Source organism: Aulostomus chinensis, chromosome 11, assembly GCF_037954235.1.
Source record: "Aulostomus chinensis isolate RoL2024-O1b breed Wild chromosome 11, RoL_Achi_v1.0, whole genome shotgun sequence".
Classification (NCBI taxonomy): domain Eukaryota; kingdom Metazoa; phylum Chordata; class Actinopteri; order Syngnathiformes; family Aulostomidae; genus Aulostomus; species Aulostomus chinensis.
This window is the reverse complement of record NC_141330.1, coordinates 21,315,877-21,334,953: the sequence shown is the minus strand read 5'-3', so window position 1 is coordinate 21,334,953 and position 19,077 is coordinate 21,315,877. Positions and strand designations below refer to the sequence as shown.

The window sequence follows — 19,077 nt, the reverse complement described above, 5'->3', positions numbered from 1 at the left end:
TGGACAGGTTGCCAGTCCATCGCAGGGCCAACACATAGAGACAGACAACCATTCACACTCACAGCCATACCAACGGCCAATTTAGATTATCCAAATAACTTAGTCCCCACTTGCATGTCTTTGGACTGTGGGAGGAAGCCGGAGTACCTGGAAAGAACCCACACAGGCACAGGGAGAACATGGAGACTCCACACAGAAAGACCAAGCTGGGGCTTGAACCCGGAATCTTCTTGCTGTGAGGCGACAGTGCTAACCATTGCACCACTGTGCCCCCCTATTTTCAAATTGTTTCTTTATTTTTTATGTTTGAAATAAACTGATCAATCAATCTATTAATATTCCAGCTCAATTTCCTGTTCACATTCTACATCAATTAATTAATTGTATATTAAAAGTCTATGCCTTTGAGTACAGATGAGCATCTTTGTTTAATTATTAAATGGATCCTCACATTGTGGTTCCTGGTTTGGTTGTTTTAATATTTTGTGAATACATTTGAGACTGATTCCCATTCAGTATTTGCAGATTCTCTTTTCAGAGATGCAGGGTGTGGTTAATTTGCCAGGTTTCAACATATGTGCCAGCCACTTAATCAGTGCCTCTTCCTCCTTGTCCACCCTCTGCTTTCCACAGGAGGCAGAGTTCCACAGAGAAGGGCATTTGCTTAAAAGTTTTTTTTTTTAATTTGACGGGCTTTTGGCTTGAAGTAAAACTGCCAGTCATTAAATATACAAGTATCTCCAGCTTGGCCCATTTTCAACAGGATGATTGCTTGGCCTCCACAACTGCTGCATGTAGCTTTCAGGGGAACCACTCTGCTAAACTACTTCACACTCAACACTGATTGTGTATAGCCAACAAAATGTTAAAATTAAAACAAAAATTAACTATTTTGACTGCCTGATCGTGTCCAGTGTGTATATATCATGGAATGTGATGATGATACATTATGTTTGTCCAGTAAGATTTGATGTGTGATACCTTTTGAATATAAAAATCGCTCATCCAAATTAATTAGAATTCAGCACTGTTCAAAACTTCCTGAGATCCCCAATATGCAAGTTTGAAATTGACTGGATATACAGGGTACAGACATACACACACAGACACACATACAGATTAATTATTTTATGAGAGAGAGATTTATTTATGATATAAAGAGAATGATGAGAAAAAAATAACAACGTAAACTGTATTTATATTCTGGAATGCTGATACCTAGCATGTCAATTCAAATCATCCATCTATGTTCACTATCGTTAAAATGCAGCCAGCAATGAACATGTAACTCAATATACCTCATATAACATTTAAACTATGAATCAAAACACACAAACACAATACACTAAAATCATCTTCGAAATTGTCTTCGTCATATAGGCTGTAAAACAGTGTCAAAATGTTTATCCCTCTGTTTTGAAGAGCAACAAAAGCTCATCATTAGCTTTACTCCTATCATTTAAAAACAATGTCATTTTGTCAGATCTCAGTTTGCACCCGTTACCTCCACCAGTCATTTGACCTCGCTGACCACCCATCATGAAACCTTCAGGGTAGCCATCAGTCATGAGCCACCCTGACAATTGCCAGCATTAGTCTGTGAACTCAGCCTCCTCAGGTCCTCTCTGCTAGTTGCGCTCTCAAATCCAAAGCCCTCAATGACCAAGGTCTCTCCATATATTTCAGTGCTGGTCTGACATGCTTGCTGAATCTATCACAACAACATGACGTCACAAAGATTATAAAGTATACACACAGAGAGACGTTACTGATCCATGTATCATCATTCATGTATGCTTACTGTTCTGGAGCTTCTCTGGTTAGATGGGCCTGCTGATGTACTTTGATCCAGTAGCTTCTCTATGGCCCTCATCAGTATCTGGGCCTTCATAAACACTGGAATGATACAAATCTCTTGTAATAGCCTATTGCCAACATCTAAAATGGGATTGGGAGAGGAAGTTAAATCTTGCATAACTTTCTGAGTCGATTTACTTTGGGTTCGCTGTTCTATTCAAACATATATTGTCACTTCAGAACATGTGTTAGTGGGGGAATGCTTCACCCATCAACTTAAAGGTGCAAGCAAAAACAATTTAAAGGAAAACCAAATAATTAAAAAATAATAATATATCCACAGAATCTTTTAGAAAGGGGCATGAATGAAAGTCTAAATTTTCCTGAAAAAAATGTTAATTGTGAAACAATTATTTTAAAAATATTATTGGGTACAAAATGTACATAATATTTAAATTTGAGCGAGTTGCCTGACAAACCATGAAGGATCTCTGAACCAACAGCATAAACATGCTGATGTTAAGTGTTATCGATGTGTCACCATTGACCACAGGTGCTCAGAAGTTGCCATGACAAAGGCCAATATTGGTTCAGCATTTCTACAGTGGTGAATGTTTGAAGGGCCCAAAGGGCCTAAAAAGCCATGCTGAAAAAGAATGAATGAATTGTCTGTCATTACTGCTATTCCAGCTCTGACCATATATTGTTCGATTTTTGTCAACCTGGCAACCAGCAGAGTAGATTAGTGACACCTACTCTATGGGAGGCATAAATGTTGCCCATTTCACCTTTAACTTCAGCATGGACATCAGCAAGGTAATTCAGATGATGAGACCATGTTTGTCTTACTTTGGACTGACTGAAGAAAAAGGCAAAAACCTATTTAGTATATAAGTATTGTACATTTAAGGGAATTTTTTTTGGACTTTTTTTTAACTTTATTTTTCTCACAAAAACATTACAAACAGAGTGAAAAAAGAAAAAAATAAATAAAATGAATAAAAGTTCTTGATACAAACATGAAATTAAACAAACATAACATAAACAGGGGGTAGCACTAATCTGCCATTACAAACTTAAATTTTTTATTTTCTCCCTGAGTTCTATTGTAAATTCAGCCTATTCTTTTTTCTGTATGCAGTCCATTTTTCCCAGCGTTGTTCACAAATCTCTGTTTTTGTCCTTAATCTGTAGGTCAATTTTTCCATTGAGTATATTCCTTCTGTGATGTCCAGCCACTGACCCACATCAGGAGGGTCACATTTCAACCAGTTCTTTGTGATTGTCTTTTTTGCTGCAAGTGTCAGAGTTTTGAAAATATAGATGTCCTCCTTCTTGATTATTCCCTCTGAAATCAAACCCAGGTACATAATTTGGGGGTCACTAGGGATCTTATAGTGGAGTATCTCCTCTAGAATTGCGATAAGCTTTAACCAGAATGTTTTTATCTTTGTACATAGCCAGAAAATATGCGAGTGATTTGGGTTTAACTGTCCACACTTTCTCCAGCAGAACTGTTGTTTTGAGAGTTGTTTACTTTTGATTTGCGGCGTGATAAAAAAAAACGAATCAGGTTCTTCCATCCAAATTCCCTCAGTCTTTTGGAGCTGGTCGAGGTATGTTGTGTTTTAAACATAGAATGCCAGTCACTTTCTGACAGCTCAATATTCAGTTCTTTCTCCCATTTTGATTTTACATGTAGTGTATTTCTTCCGTTTCTGTTCTGTAATCCCCTGTACAGTTTCGAGACAATTTTTGAGGGTGTTTGCTTATAAGAGCCAGTCAACACTGCAATTACTTCGTTACCTTCTACTGTAATTCCTTTTTTAATTTCTGTATCAAAAAAGTGCCTCAATTGTAAATATCTGAATAGATCTGTATTTTCTAAATTAAACTCTCTTTTAAGCCTTTCAAATGTTTTAAAAGATTGGCCCTCCATCAGTGTGTATATAGCCGTCATCCCCCTTTCCGCCCACTTGATAAATGTATTATCTGTCTCTCCAGGTCTAAACCTGGGGGTTCGAGAGGGCCAGATCAGACATTTACTGTCTCCAGCCAATTTATACTTTCTGACAACCTCGTTCCAAATATCAATTGTTTCTTCAATAATGAAATTATCGCCCTTTTGACCTGAGTTTTCCTTACCACCAAGTCTAGTCTGGGGGGGATCCCGGCCCAGGTTCATCTCAATATCCTTCCATCTTGCTTGATATCTTGGAGAGCACCAATATACAATGTATCTCATCTGAGATGCATAATAATATTCTCTAAGATCTGGTAGTGTTAGGCCCCCAGTTTCCTTATGTAACTGTAGTGTTTTAAGTTTTATCCTTGGCCTAGCTCCTGCCCAAATAAACCTCGATATCTGTTTATCCCATGCCGCAAATTGGGATTCTGGAATTCTGCTTGGAAGTGATAGGAAAAGGTACAACAGTCTAGGTATCACGTTCATTTTAACTGCTTCAGTTCTGGAAGTAAAATCTAGTACTTTTATTGTCCACCTTGCTATGTCTTTTCTTATCTTATCATTTATGTCACAATAATTTGTTTCATAGAGTGTGTTAGAGTCCCAAGTGACCATCACTCCCAAATATTTTATGGATTTAGCTTCCCAGTTTAATTTATAAGTCTGTCTGATCGTTTTGCTTGGTACATAGTTGAAGGTGATTACCTGTGTCTTTGCGATGTTCAATTTATAGCCGGACATATGGCCAAATTCCTTCATTGTTTTTAGAAGTTTAGGAAATGTTGCATCTGGATTCTGGAGGTAGGTAATAATGTCATCTGCAAATAGCCCTATTTTGTGCTCCTCATTTGCAATAGTAATCCCTGTTATCATTTTATTTTGTCTAATGGCTTGGGCAAGGGGTTCTATATAAATTGCGAACAAGGTAGGACTCAAACAACATCCCTGGCGAGTCCCTCGAGATAATTTCAAGCTGTTTGTCAAATAGCCATTTATCTTAATTCTGGCAGATGGGCTACTATAGAGAGACTGTATACATCTTATAAATTTAACGCCAAAGCCCATCCTCTCTAGTACCGCATATGAAAAAGGCCAGCTAACCCGGTCAAATGCTTTTTCCGCATCAAAACTAATTAGGGCTGCACTTGTGGAATTCTTTTTTACCTGTTCTATAATATGCAAAGTTCGCCTAATATTATCCTGTGTTTGTCGGCCTTTTATAAACCCAGTTTGGTCCTCATGTGTTAAGTCAGACATAAAGTGCTCAATTTTTTTAGAGATAATGAATGTAAACAATTTATAATCAACATTCAAAATAGAAATTGGTCGATACGATTCGCAATAATCTTTGTTCTTACCTTCTTTAGGAATTACTGATATCACGGCTTCTTTCCATGAATGTGGCGCCTGAGCATTTTCAAGTGTCCAATTAAATGATTTCAATAATATTGGGGCGAGTACATCTTTAAACTTTTTGTACCATTTGTTAGGATAGCCATCGCTCCCTGGGCTTTTATTGGTTTTTAATTTACTAATCGCTTTGTCCAACTCTTCTTTTGTTATGGGAGAGGTCAATTTGTCATTTTGTATTTTTCCTATAGAGGGTAGGTCTAATGTTGATAAGAATTTTTTAATATTATACTCATCAGGTGCCTCTGGTTGTGAATATAAGGTCTCATAATAATCTCTAAAAAATATTTTGAATTGCTTCTGGTTCGTAGACTGTTTTATTTGTTGAAGGATCTCTAATCTTATGTATCGCATTTAAAACTTGTTGATCTCTGAGGCGCCGTGCTAACATTCTTGAAGCCTTTGGACCAGATTCATAGAAGGATTGCTTTGTAAATCTCAATTTTTTTTCTAGTTCGTCATTCAAAATGTCTTCCACTTGTTTTTTAATTTCCTGTATACGATTTCTTAGTCCCTTGTCTTCCCCCCTTAGTTGTTGTTTCTCTAAATCTCGTAGTTCCTTCTCTAAGTCATCATATTTTAACCTCTTTAACTTCTTTAAATATGACATTTTAGAAATGAGTCTCCCCCTCATTATTGCTTTAATTGTATCCCACATAATGGTTGGGTCCACCTGGCTCTGCTCATTATCTTTTATACATTCACTAATTTCTTTCCTTATCTCCTCTACAACTTTCTTATTATTCAAGATCCCAGTATTCAGTCTCCATAGCATATTCTTAGGTCTATTATTTAAATATATGGTCAAATAGATTATATTATGATCAGATATATCCGCTGTTCCTATAGAGCACTGCCTCACCCTGTGTCTATCTGTTGCGTTTATTAAGAAGAAATCCAACCTCGAGTGTACCTGATGGGTGGTCGAATAGTGTGTAAAGTCTTTTTGTTGAGAGTGGAGACTCCTCCACACATCGAACAGGCCTGTCTCTTTAATTAACATATTCAGATCTTTTGATCTCGGTGATTTCTGTTTCTTAGCACTTGTTGTATCTAAGTAGTTATTCAGAATTGTATTCCAATCTCCAGCACATACTAAGATCCCTTCTCCTTCTGAGGCTATTACGTTAAAAAGAGATTTAAGGAATTTGCTATTACACTCAGGGGGAGCATAAACATTAACAAATGTGATCAAAATATTCTCTATTTTCCCTTTAGTAATTATGTACCTTCCCTCTTTATCTCCCTTTTCCATAATTAAGTCAAAATTTACAGTGTTAGATATTAGGGTAGCTACACATTTAAGGGAATTTAATAAAAAAATATATAGTTAATTTAACTGACAAGTATCTCAATGTGTGCCAAAATCACGGAAGGCAACACTGGCCCTGAGAGATCAACCCATGACAAGTTCAGAAAGCATGTGACAATATACAAGCAAAGAAAACATCAAAATGACATCAAATTGACAGCACATGGGCAGTAGTTAGAATACATGCTGCAAACTCACACAGGCCATTACACTAATGGGTTGTCCATGCCTTGTCAATTTGATGTTTTCTTAATTTGCCTGTGTCTTGTTGAATGACATCTGTTGATGTGTGTATTTTGGCACAAGAGACACAACAGGAGAGTCTTTGCACTGCAGGTAACAGTAAACTTGGGTCTTGGTCAAATTGTAATCAGTCCTTGCTTTCTACAATGGCTGACCCAAGCTGACTGCTACCTACAGTGCACAGACTCTCTTGTCATGTCTCTTTTGCTGAAATACCTTCTTCAGTTCAACTATCTGCATAGCTTGTTGTGCAGATGTATGCAAAAGTTTTAAGCTTACACTCATGAGTCTGGATCATGATCTCATGTCCCTCTTGAAGCCACGTGTCACTGACCTTTGCAGCCTTCTTCATTACCACAGCATTCTTATTCAACATATCGGATTGTGTGCCCTGTAAAGTGAATTATTTATCACAGAAGGAAATTAGAGATACAGCAGTAAAACATACATTTTATAGCAGTGAAAATGTTTAAGTGTCACACTTCAAAAGTACTTGCTCTGAACACAGCAACTGTGAAATCAGGTTGTCAGTTACGACTACATGTACCTAGAGTTTTTTTCCCTCAAATATCAAGAATTGCTCTGGCCTCCAATATAATTGGTCGTGCAAGCCAAGTGTGAGAATTTCGCATGCATGTTCTCACCTTCAAGTTTTGTCCAGCAAAAGCAAATACCTTAAATAAGAACTGCACAAAATTGTTGTCCCTACCCAGATTAAAATTGATATTTAAAGTCAAACACGATAGATAAGCTCTGTCTTGGTTATTAATTAAGAATGCCACAGGTAAGATCAAATGTGGCATTAAAACTATTTATTTACAGACTGAAGTCCAACATAAACAAATACATTTTCCAGAACTCACCTGACATTATGACCTGGCAATCAGAATTATAATTTATGTAAAAACAAAAGGAGATGGTGCAAAGACAATTTCTCTTCTTTAAGAGAGTCTGGCTCATTTTACTAAACTGGGGAAAATGTGTTCTTTGTGTAAGTTCTTAAGTAAAACAATGATGACAAAAATATGTCGTAGATTATAGCTAATCAAATACTGCTGTAATAACCTGAGTCAAATTACGTTTTTAGTATTTAGTTGTTGAATCTTATAACTTATTGTCTTTAATGATAATGGTATGCTGTTAAAGTTTAAAGGTAAAATTAATGGTAGCATTCGTTAGCTAGCTCGCTAGCACAAATCAAGGTATCTAACCTTATCACAACTACAATAAACAACAGAAAACACAACATTTGCATTTGTTGTGGCATTAACATTCAGAATGGTAGCACTATCCATATAGTTTTATGACATGATGGAATGAATTACCATTATACTTTGTGAGTGGCGGGTACCATAAGCTGATGTCAGTTTACAAGGTGATGACTATACTTTGGCAAAGTATAGTCACTCCACATAATGTAAATGTTGTCAGTGCAAGTAAAATTACAAAAATAAGAGAACATGGAAGAGTAACACTCTTCCTGTGAATCCTATTGTGATAGAGTAATGTTACACAGGATAACTTCACCTTTTCTCCAGCTCTGCGAAGAATAAGTGAAGAAAAAAAGAACTTACAGGGGAACCTGACATAGAATATTTAGTAGAGCAGGTCAAGCCCCTCTGGGCATGGGACGTCCTGATATATGATCAGACATAACATGAGACCATGGTGTTTATCGTTGCTCGTGCTTGACAGGTGCTGTGGGACAAAATTGCACAAGCTTGTTATACACAATTTGAAGCTCACTGTCAGCTCATGGCTCTTTCATAACAGCATTTTCTTCCTTTTCACAGGTATAAATCACACCTGTTTGATAAAACAATTATAAACTGCCTCAAAGACCAATCGTCCATCGTCATCTTCCGCTTATTCCTTACTAGTAGGGGTCGCGGGGGGGCTGGAGCCTATCCCAGCATCTACAGGCGAGAGGCAGGGTACACCCTGGACAGGTCGCCAGTCCATCACAGGGCCAACATACAGAGACGAACAACCATTCACACTCACAGTCATACCTATGGTCAGTTTAGAGTATCAATCAGCCTAGTCCCCAATTGCATGTCTTTGGAAGGTGGGAGGAAGCCAGAGTACCCAGAGAGAACCCATGCAAGCACAGGGAGAACATGCAAACTCCACACAGAAAGATCCCACACCTGAGCCGGGACTTGAACCCGGAACCTTCTTGCCACAGTGCTAACCACTACACCACCGTGCAGCCTCAAAGACCAATGTTTTTCTTAAATTGATATTACAGCCCATTCCGTTTCATTCCAGGCTTTTATTTTGAAATTACTTCAGAAACGGAGTGACTCCGGAAGTTTTTATTTCCTCGCCTGTCACTTCTGTCACGGTGCGAACGTCAAACCTGGTCTCTTTGTTTTTCTTCATAGAAACGGGTTTCTGTCTTCAGTAATTAATGATAATCCTTTTTGGTTAACAGACCTATTTGAGGGCAGCATCTAACACGGTTAGTAACAGTTAAGCGTGAAATACAAATGTCTGCTTTTGCTTCGCGTAGCCTAGTGACAAATAGCCAGAAAACGTTAGCTATACATTAGCTAACTGCTATCATCATAACACATCGTACTGTTCTTATCACTGGATCTATGCATTTCGTTTCTGTGTACCATTACCTTCTACCTGTTGTATTATTTACGAATTATATGTAAGGACTATTATCCAATGTTTATCTGTTCTTAATAGAGCCGTTTGAAGCTAAACTATAGCGTTAGCATGCAATCGAGACTTATTGATTGTTTACATCTTGATGTGGCAGGGTTTCTTTGCTTCCTTGATCCAAGGGAAATGTATATCTGTATCGTAAATATGTTAGTTGTTAAGTTACCTATTTTATTTGAGCATGATCTGGTTTAGTGTTATTCTCCAAATCGTGTTTTGGATGTCCGCTGTCTTTCATGAAAGGTAAGTTACTTGTTCTTGTTTCTTTCGATTTCTTGCTGTTTTTCTAAGACGCTCTTTTAAAAAAGCGGCTACACGTCCATGTTTGTCTTCTGGTTTACATCCACAGCGGGGGTGTAAAATTCATCTTCATCTGTTATTAAAAGTTATTGCTGGAAAAACTTCGGCCCCAGCTCTTCAAAACTTGGCTCCTCGGTGTTTGCTGCATCATTTCACGCTGACATCATCAACTAGCCGCGTTAGCTACACAGTCTCTGCTGCCGAGCCGAGCTAGTCACCCTGGAGAGGGGAGCGTAGGAGAAGCTGTGATGTTTTGACTTATGGGCTGCTGTATTTCTGCTAAGGCACATGCTTATTACAAGTCTCCAGGTCTCTCAGGTCGATATTAGACCCATCTCTGGCTGTGTTTTACCAGAGTTAGTATTTAGCTTTTATATTTACAGTATTTGCTGTGGTGGCTGTAGGGCAGATACATCATGATCCAAGGCTATGTGCAATAAAACCTTTGAAAAAATATGGTACATAGTCCATCCATCCATCCATCCATCCATCCGTTTTCTTCCGCTTATCCTTTTAAGGGTCGGGGGGGGGGGGGGCTGGAGCCTATCCCAGTGGCTTTCAGGACACCCTGGACAGGTCGCCAGTCCATCGCAGGGCCAACACATGTCGACAGACAACCATTCACACTCACAGACACACCTACAGTCAATTTAGAGTATCAATCAGCCTAGTCCCCTCTTGATGTCTTTGGACTGTGGGAGGAAGCTGGAGTACCAGAGAGAACCCACTCAGGCACAGGGAGAACATGCAGACTCCACACAGAAAGATCCCGTGAGGTGACAGTGCTAACCTCTGCACCACTTTGCCGCCTCATGGTACATAGTAAAATACAAATATTTTGATCAGCAAAAATGCCCACTAATCTTCATAGCCTTAGCTATAGACTATTGTGCTATAGATTATAAAAATAAAAATCTTTTTTTTTCTATGAAGCCCTGTCAAACCTGTATTTAAAAGTGTCTCAGTAAAATCAGTCAACAATAATAAGCAGGTAGAGAAAAAATATAACATCTAAAACATAACAATGGGCAGACAAGAAGTTAAGAATAAATACGAAATTTGAAATAAATTTTACTTTTATTTGCAAGCTAATTGCAAATACTTTTATGCTCTTACATTAAATAGTTTACATGGTTGCTTACCTTAATGTATTATAGTCAAATAGGAACTTTTTAACTTAGTGAAATATATGTTATTGGGGATGGGCTTTATATGGAATTATATTTTCAATTAAAATTTTTGCTTTTAAAATGATTTTTGTGCTGTATTCCATTTTGTGTTCATGCTGTCATTTAGTAATGAAATGACAGAGTATGATGAAGCAAGTCTCCACACCTTTACTTCCAATTTGATTTCTTTCAGTCATGCAGGTATTAGTCAACATGTCTCTACAACATACCAGGTTCACACTGAAAACAATTCAGTCTAATTGAATTCTTCAGACCTGTTGATGAAAATGTGTGCTTGAGCTCTTGCTTATTTTTTGGAAATATTTCTTGGATGTAGGAAGTGATGAATCTTACGTTTCCTGTGACAGTGTCAAGTCATTTATGCATTGAAAATGTACTGCCCCCAGGTCTTCTGTCTACTATAGAGTAGGCCTGTGCAGGCATGGAGCCCCTAGCAGTGGACGATGACATCTGCATCCTGAAACATGAGACAGCCTACACCGCCAGTGGTGAGAGCCCTGTGTCAGTGTGCGCCGGCGATGAATCTGTTGCTTCCCACTTCGCTCTTGTCACTGCCTATGAGGACATCAAGAAGAGGCTGAGAGACACTGAGCGAGAGAATACCCTGCTCAGGAAGAGGGTCAAGCAGCTGGAGGAGAAGGTATAAATAGATGGAAAGGGTTGATGATGGGAGATGGGTAAGGGAAAGATAAAAGAGAGAGAGAAGAAACTTATGATGAATGAATCAAAATAGTATTTGCTTTACCCAGTGGATTAACATCCAGAGAGCAAGCTTGGAGATGACAGAGTATTTTTATTCATTTTGCAGGATTACAAAATACAAAGATACAGTTTGTAAAATGTCAACAAATTTAACATGACGCTGCAAAATGTTTGCCTGCAGGAGAGAGAGCATGTCAGCATTATAAATATTTTTGGCTTACAGTCAAAGTCATAAAAAAATGAAAAATAAATGTTATACTGCCAAAGAACAGAGAAGGTTTGGAAATGTACGGCATTACCAAACATTTGGGAGGAAATCTTGTGATTTGGCTTTTAAGATACAAAGGGTCCAGTGCATTTCTAGGAGAGCTCATTAGACAAAAAGCATCTCAGTAAGATGGTATATTAAGCTGAAAATGCTGCACAGCCCTTGGGCAGTTTACCTTCTTGAGATGTAAGTTATGTTTTGTTTTTTATTGCTGTAGCATTTGGCCCATGTGAACAAACTCAATGAAATCACTCATATCTCTGGCTGTGTGTAAAGTTTGATGTATAATTCATTCTGTCACTACTTTAGCTCTTCAGGCCAGAGGCGCCTTCATCAGAGGGTCCCCAGTATGTGAATAAGGCCTTCAGTGCTTACCGAGGTATCTATATAGAGAAGGAGGACCTGCAGATGGAGCTTAACAAACTGGTGCGTTTACTGCTTCATAGAACCCACCTTCAACTGACACTAAGACCCTATTCAGACCTGGTATTAAGATGCATCTGATTGCACATGGACAGCCTTCAACTACACGAGTGAACACACTGTATTGAGGTCCGACCACATTCAGATATGGTCTAGGCCACATGTGGCTACATTCCTTTTCTAATCTTGATGCAAATGTGTCCTGGGGCACATTGAAGGACCATGTCATCAGCTAATGTCCTTTATAACAGTGGCATATTCACATTTTTGACCACGGGAAAAGCCTCTTCTTGTACCTCATGGTCTCTTCCCTTTGTCTACCAGAAAAGGGAGAAGAGTGAGTGCGAGAGGTTGTTGACAGAACAGCTCCAAGCCAAAGAGATGGAGTTGCTTCAGCTGAAGACAGAGATGGACACCAGCCAAGGTCTGTGAGGCTTGAAATTCTTTTACAACAATTATTTTGTCATTCACAACACTTGAGGTTCATCCTCTATACTTACCATGTAACCATGTTTTGCTGCTTCATACTTTAAGAAATATTGTCTATTTAGGAGTATGCTTCAGTTCATAACACAGGAAAAATCTAGCTTAATCCTAGAAATTATGATGACTGCTAGAGATGAAACTACCCTGATGATGGGTATTAATTCAAAGCTACCCCAGTCTGTTACATAATTAAATAGATCTGGGTATCATGAAAAAACAGATACCTATACCTTGACTACAATACCTCTTCGGTTCCTGAGCAATACTTTATTTGATACTGACTTTTTTTTTTTTAATCTCTAGTTTTGTTATCAGCTCCATGGCTTTTTTACACATTCAAAACAGTTTCAGAACATAAAAATATAAAATAATTAACCAATATGTGGTTTATCTGAATTTGTCAGTTTTATCCAGTTCAGTGTTTCAGTATGTTGGTATGTTTTTCAACCCATCAAGTTTTACACGTACAAAATTAAATACTTGGAAGTAAAAAAAAAAAAATTGGTGTTGACAAGGCATCTTTCAGTACTCCACTGTATTGTAGCAGTATCTAAATTAGATACCCAGTTCTAGTGTTAATGTACTGCTAGCACATTTACACATGAAAGTATTTTACTTAATATACCCATTCATCATAACAGGTAGATATGTTTTTTGTGTATGCAGTAATGAAGAGTCTGACCAGCTCTCAGGAATACTGGCAGGTGGACAGGGCCAGCACCCAGCTAAAGATAAGCAAACTTCAGGAGGAGCTGGAGAAGGTGACACTGGAGAACAGCAAACAGCTGGCGGGAAGTGGGGTAAGTGGGGGTGGGAAGACAGTTTGAAGGAGAGTATGATAGAAAAAGGAGGAAATAAAAAAGGTGGGCTGAGCTATCAGGGTCTATAGAGTGCAGTGGTGGAAAAGAGCTCCTTCATGGAGGGCTGTTGCGTAAGGAGCAGGGCAGGGTGACACTTGGAAGCATTCAAATGTAGGGAAGTGGGACCGGGGAAGAAGGGAAGGATTGGATATGCTACAATGGTAGATAAATGAGTTGCTGAACAAAGGGGGTGTGAATTGAAAAAGAGTAAAGGAGTCCTGTAATATATGATAATTCATAATCGTGTTTATAATTAAATACAATATCAGACAGTATTCAGCAAAACTTGACTCTGTTTTAGGAGGAACCCTTAACAGATGGCCTTAATGGACCAAGCTTGGACCAGACCTGTGATGCAAACTATAAAGCCAGGTACAGTCTTTTATAAATATTATGAAGTCAATTAATGGATCATTATCCAACCTTCATTTCAGTGGGTTAATGTGACAATATAAGGGACACCACTGCTGTGATAAGTCAATTGGCTACCTTTGTTGGTAATCATGAGCAAACATTTTTAATCCAATAGACCAGTGGTTCTCAAACTTTTAAACCTAAAACCACCTCAGAAAAAAAATAAATACCAAGGACCACCATTACAGCAAAGTTGAAAATACAGAAGGGTGGCCTACTCTATTCAGCTAAAGCAGGATTGGACAACATTTTTTGTAAGGGCCTTCAATTAGCAGTACAGACTCACTACACACTCCTACACAAGACGCAGTGGGTCTGGCTCAGGCAGGGTGACACAGCACGAGCACTGCAAAAATGTGCATGGGGTTACTTTGTGACAGAGAGCTTTAGTGTTTGCATTTTCTCTGAAAAAAATCCAGCAGTTTGTCTTTCAGCCCTGGGATGAAAGAACAGCCCCAGTTTTGGGATGGGACCTTCTATAGCTGGATGTAATGGCCTCTGATTGTGTGCAACAGGGACTATAGTTGCCCTCTTTGTCCACTAGAGGAGGATGTTGCATTGTTACTCTTAGCAAAGCAGCCAGTGATGGTTTTCTCGGACACGCTTTTGTAAGCTCAGTATTAGCTGAGGCCATTGAACTTGTATCTACCACTGCACTCCTGTGTGTTTTTGGACTAACTACCAACTACGTGTCACCTTATATTTAATTGATAACATTGGAACTGTGTTGCGTGATGCATTAGTAGTTTTTTACGGTGTTAGTTTGTAGTATCCCACAAAGAAAAACAGAATTTTCTCTTTAATATGTGCTTCAAGCTGGTCTTTCGATTTGTCGATGAGATTTTGCATCTTTGTGTAAGGTGTGGGTAGGGGAGTTAGTCGTTGTCAAACACATTTTAGTTACTGCTGGCTTCAAATATAAATGTAGTGCAAGGTTAAGCATGCCACCCATTGAAAGGCTTTCCTATCCTTAAAGGCATCAATAAAACTGTAGAAATAATGTATTCGGTGAGAATATAATCTAAATAACGCTAACCATATGTACTTTAATGAGCTGTCTCCACAACACCTGTTGACTGACTTGTCAAGCGAAAAAAGAAATCTCAACAGGAATGTTAGTAATCAGGTTAACAGATTCTACATGTCTCGAGAAGGTCTCCACATGTTTTGCAAACAAAATTTAATCTAAGAATCTAACATGCACTTGTAGACTCTACGAAAATAATTCCATTGTGCTCATATCAACTCATTTGTCATTCTGACATGTCAGTTTTACATATTACAAGCAGGTCAAAATAAATCAAAGCTTTTGTTTCTTACAAAAAGATAATATAATATATCATATTGAGGATATTTTTACTATGCTGCTGTTTGACACAGTTTTTACCACTCCTGATCCTAGACTAGAGGCCATAAGAGTATAACTGGTTGCAAGACGTTGTGTTTCGGTGCATCTGCAGGGAGAAGAGCATGCAGCAGACATATGAGGCTTTGTGCTCTGAGATTGCCTGTCTCCATTCAGAGCTGAAGCACCAAAAAGGCCTGATTAGGAAACTCAAGCCAGTGATGACTGACACAAGAAAAGGTGAGGCGCACACACAAATACATGCAAACATTTTGCCATGCTTAAATTATGTCTCTGGTATATTCTTGTTCCTTCAGTTGAATTCTGATTCTATATTTTCCGAATCTCCACATCACTATATTCAGTGTGGTGAGCATGTTCTCCTTCAAATGAAAAATGTATTTTAGTTCAGTTTCCCCATGTCTACAACAATGTCTTCTACGATAGCAGAGATTACTTTGTCATCATTTCCTTGTAGTGTCAGAAAAGGAGACCAGGAGGTGAAAATAACAGCAAAATTTGGCAGGAAAATTAATTTTGGTCTATGAATCCCACAGAATATCCTGTAATCCCACAATTTCGATGAGAAGGATGAAGAAAAACCAGGAAAAGCAAGAGTTGGGGGGGGGGGTTAAGACGGAAGGGGAGGAGAGTCTAATCCTGCATCTGTATTCTTGTAACGTTACTCCTTTGGAATCACTTCTATTCAAATTGTGGACTCAGGAGACACTAATGGAGGAGTAGAAGGGTGGGACAGAGGGATAGGTGATATAAAAAAGGGAGTGGAGATGCTCTTATTTAAACTTCATTATTTGCTCATCATGATGATTTAATAGCAAAGCAATGATGTGTGAGACTGGAGCATTTGTGTATGGATATGTCTAATATGAAATCAGTGTGGCTAAGTTGATGCAGGGAGATTTACTTGATTAGATTTTGTTGTGTTGAACTTAAAGAGTTTTCTATATTTACTGACTCAAATCCAGTAATGTTTACATAGAAGTTTTATAAACACAACATTATGTTTATATATACATATATATATGTATATGTATATGTGTGTGTGTGTGTATATATACACGTGTGTGTATATATGTATATTTCGTATAGATACACATACATATATACACACACACAAATATATTTATATTTATATATATATATACACATATATATGTGTATATATATATATATATATATATATATATATATATATGTGTGTGTATATATATATATACATGAAATTGCATTTGTTGCCTGGTTCTCTTGTGTTCATCTAGCAACACTAAACATCAGGCTAAAATTGGGGTGTCACAGTATCCTGGTATTAACAATAGCATGACTCTTAAAAAGAAACATGTTTATATGCAATTGATCTGCCAAAGGAGTAGTATTTTTTAAGATTTTTTGAAAGTAATGCAATATTTTTAAAAGAAAAACTTTGTTCGTAATAACCATGCAGTAAGAATTGATTCAAATCACAGATGTCCTCTCATTACTCAGAAATCATTCCAGAAGGAAAACAGCTGTAACATAAGTCCTTTGTTCAATTACTCTCATCTACTCATTATGTAGGAACTTAGGAGGACCGTAAAATCTTGGCTGAAAAATGCTACAATTTTTGTGGTCATTTTCCCTGTGCAATTCATAACCCCAGTGTTGCAACACAATTACAACTTCCCACATCAACATTTTTGAGTGACACATTTTTGCAATGGATGCATTATATTACTCCAGTCAGATTTTCAGAATGTTATGTTTTGCTGTTAAAATATGATCTTCATCCATGAGAATAATCAAAATGGTGCTTTAAATAATTTTGGAAGGTGCAAATGCAGTTGGTGTTATAAGTGCACGCTAAATGTCTGGTCAGCCTTCAAATATTCAACTTGTGAACAACTCATTCCAACTTCTATCTTTCATGCTGCTTCTCCCCCTCTATCTTTCAATCTCTGTCTAGTTTTAGCTGCCTCAACAGTTCCAGTCCAGTGTCTGGATGACATGGAAAAGAGCAACCACCACCCAATTCCCCAGGCATCAGTATCTCGTCCCCCTAGTGCCCCCCCCCTCCCCTCTAGTGCTGGCCGTCCCTTTCCCCCAGCTGCTGGCCCGACTGGCACCCTACTGCCTGATAGTTTGAGGGAGGACTGTTGGTACAATGGGCCGTGGCCCACCCAGCACTGCTCTGGAGATGGTCTGGTTGGAAGTAACACCTGTTCTGTTGTCCTGCCCCCGCCTCCCCTCAACCAAGCCTCCCTAGATGACAGCTCAAGGTCCTTCCCCAGCCCCCCCAAGCCCAGTGATGCCATGTTCTGGGAGGGACACTCTGCTGCATCCAACTCATCTTCCTCAATGGGAAACTGCAGTCCCAGGAGCCCTCCCAATACTGAATGGGCCAAGCCCTATTGAGAGGAACTACAGAGTTTGGATGAGCATAGATTGAGGAATGACTGACTTTTCAACCCTGCCACATAGCTACCACCTAACCTGCCTTAAGTTGATAAGACCACTCCTCTGGGCTGGACGAGACTGGACCTACTTGTTGTGGGAAATAAATGAGGCCAGATGAGGCCTTTAGAGTTAAAGACTCAGTTCATTCATTAATTTGGCATCTCTGCAAATCACACTGGTGAACACATCAGACTCTGCAGAGAAAAAGTTAACGAGGGACCCTTAAAGGAATCAATCATTTGTGTGTGTCTATGTGTTCTTTCGTGCACAGCAATTTTATTTTTGCACATTAGAGTGCGCCTGTATGTGCAGATCAGCTAGTGGGCATCTTTCGCCCCTCTGTATCTGTATCTTGTGATAATTCATCAAATGGGCTTGAAGGGGCTCTTTCTCCATTCACTGTGGCCAGTGTGTGGGCCACAGCTGGACACCCAGTACTAGCATTTGAGACACTGTACTCCCAACAATGCAAACCTTTTTACATTTAATCACTGTAAAGTATACAGCTATGTAGTGCCGTCATTTCTCATGATTGTATGGAAGAGATATTTAGGAGTGGGAACTTGATGTTTGTTTTTTTCTGTGACGGAGACAAATATATTTTAAATGTAAGATAATAGCCGACTTTGTTCCATACTTCAACTTGGCACCAAAATACACGCGCAAGCCCATCCACTCATACCGATTGAATCAATTTAGAGAATGCAATTAGTGCTTGGATTTTAAAGCTGAGTGCATAATGTTTCTAAAAATGCAATGGACTCTTAAAAAAAAAAAAAACACTCCACAAATAAGAATGCACACCTACGGCGTGGGAAACTTGACAGAATCCAACGTAAAAGAAACATTTGCCATGATAAACAGAAAAATTGGTGTCATGCTACACCATTCTACTGGGTTCGGTGAAAATTGGCCACATTGTTTTAATGTCATCTGCTAACAGATGAACAGCACTGAAAACTTTACCTTCTCGCATAATAATGTGATCACAGAATTTAAAAAAAGGATTTACTGTCAACAGTTGCACAACTCAAACAAGCCTCCACACCCTCAGTTTATCAAATATTCATTTCTGTTGGTACACATAGCTGACAGTATGTTTTACTTTTCTCTGTTACAAAGGGATATACAGTAGATTTAAGATATTTTGAGCCTTTTTTCTGTGGACTATATTTTGGAGGACAATTAGCATAGATTCCGTACACTATAATTGGGTAATTGATCAAGTTGTAAA

General features: G+C 38.5%; 1 protein-coding gene and 1 long non-coding RNA gene across 3 annotated transcripts; one reads left to right on the top strand and one right to left on the bottom strand.

Annotated features, from left to right (window-relative positions):
* Positions 1 to 1,207: 1,207 nt before the first annotated feature.
* Positions 1,208 to 9,893, bottom strand: LOC147253771 (uncharacterized). 2 transcript variants are annotated; one of them, XR_015118594.1, is made up of 4 exons: positions 9,571 to 9,893; positions 7,008 to 7,119; positions 1,802 to 1,896; positions 1,208 to 1,711 (listed from the first exon to the last, which is right to left on the bottom strand). It is a non-coding gene; the product is annotated as an uncharacterized LOC147253771 (long non-coding RNA). The 2 variants fall into 2 exon arrangements; XR_015118595.1 differs by having other exon boundaries at positions 9,657 to 9,893.
* Positions 9,041 to 18,603, top strand: azi2 (5-azacytidine induced 2). The gene is made up of 8 exons (XM_086219052.1): positions 9,041 to 9,192; positions 11,281 to 11,534; positions 12,174 to 12,290; positions 12,612 to 12,711; positions 13,440 to 13,573; positions 13,935 to 14,005; positions 15,508 to 15,632; positions 17,353 to 18,603. The coding sequence occupies exons 2-8, from the start codon at positions 11,316 to 11,318 to the stop codon at positions 17,799 to 17,801; spliced, it is 1,215 nt and encodes a 404-aa protein (XP_086075178.1). The 5' UTR covers positions 9,041 to 9,192; positions 11,281 to 11,315; the 3' UTR covers positions 17,802 to 18,603.
* The last annotated feature ends 474 nt before the right edge of the window (positions 18,604 to 19,077 follow it).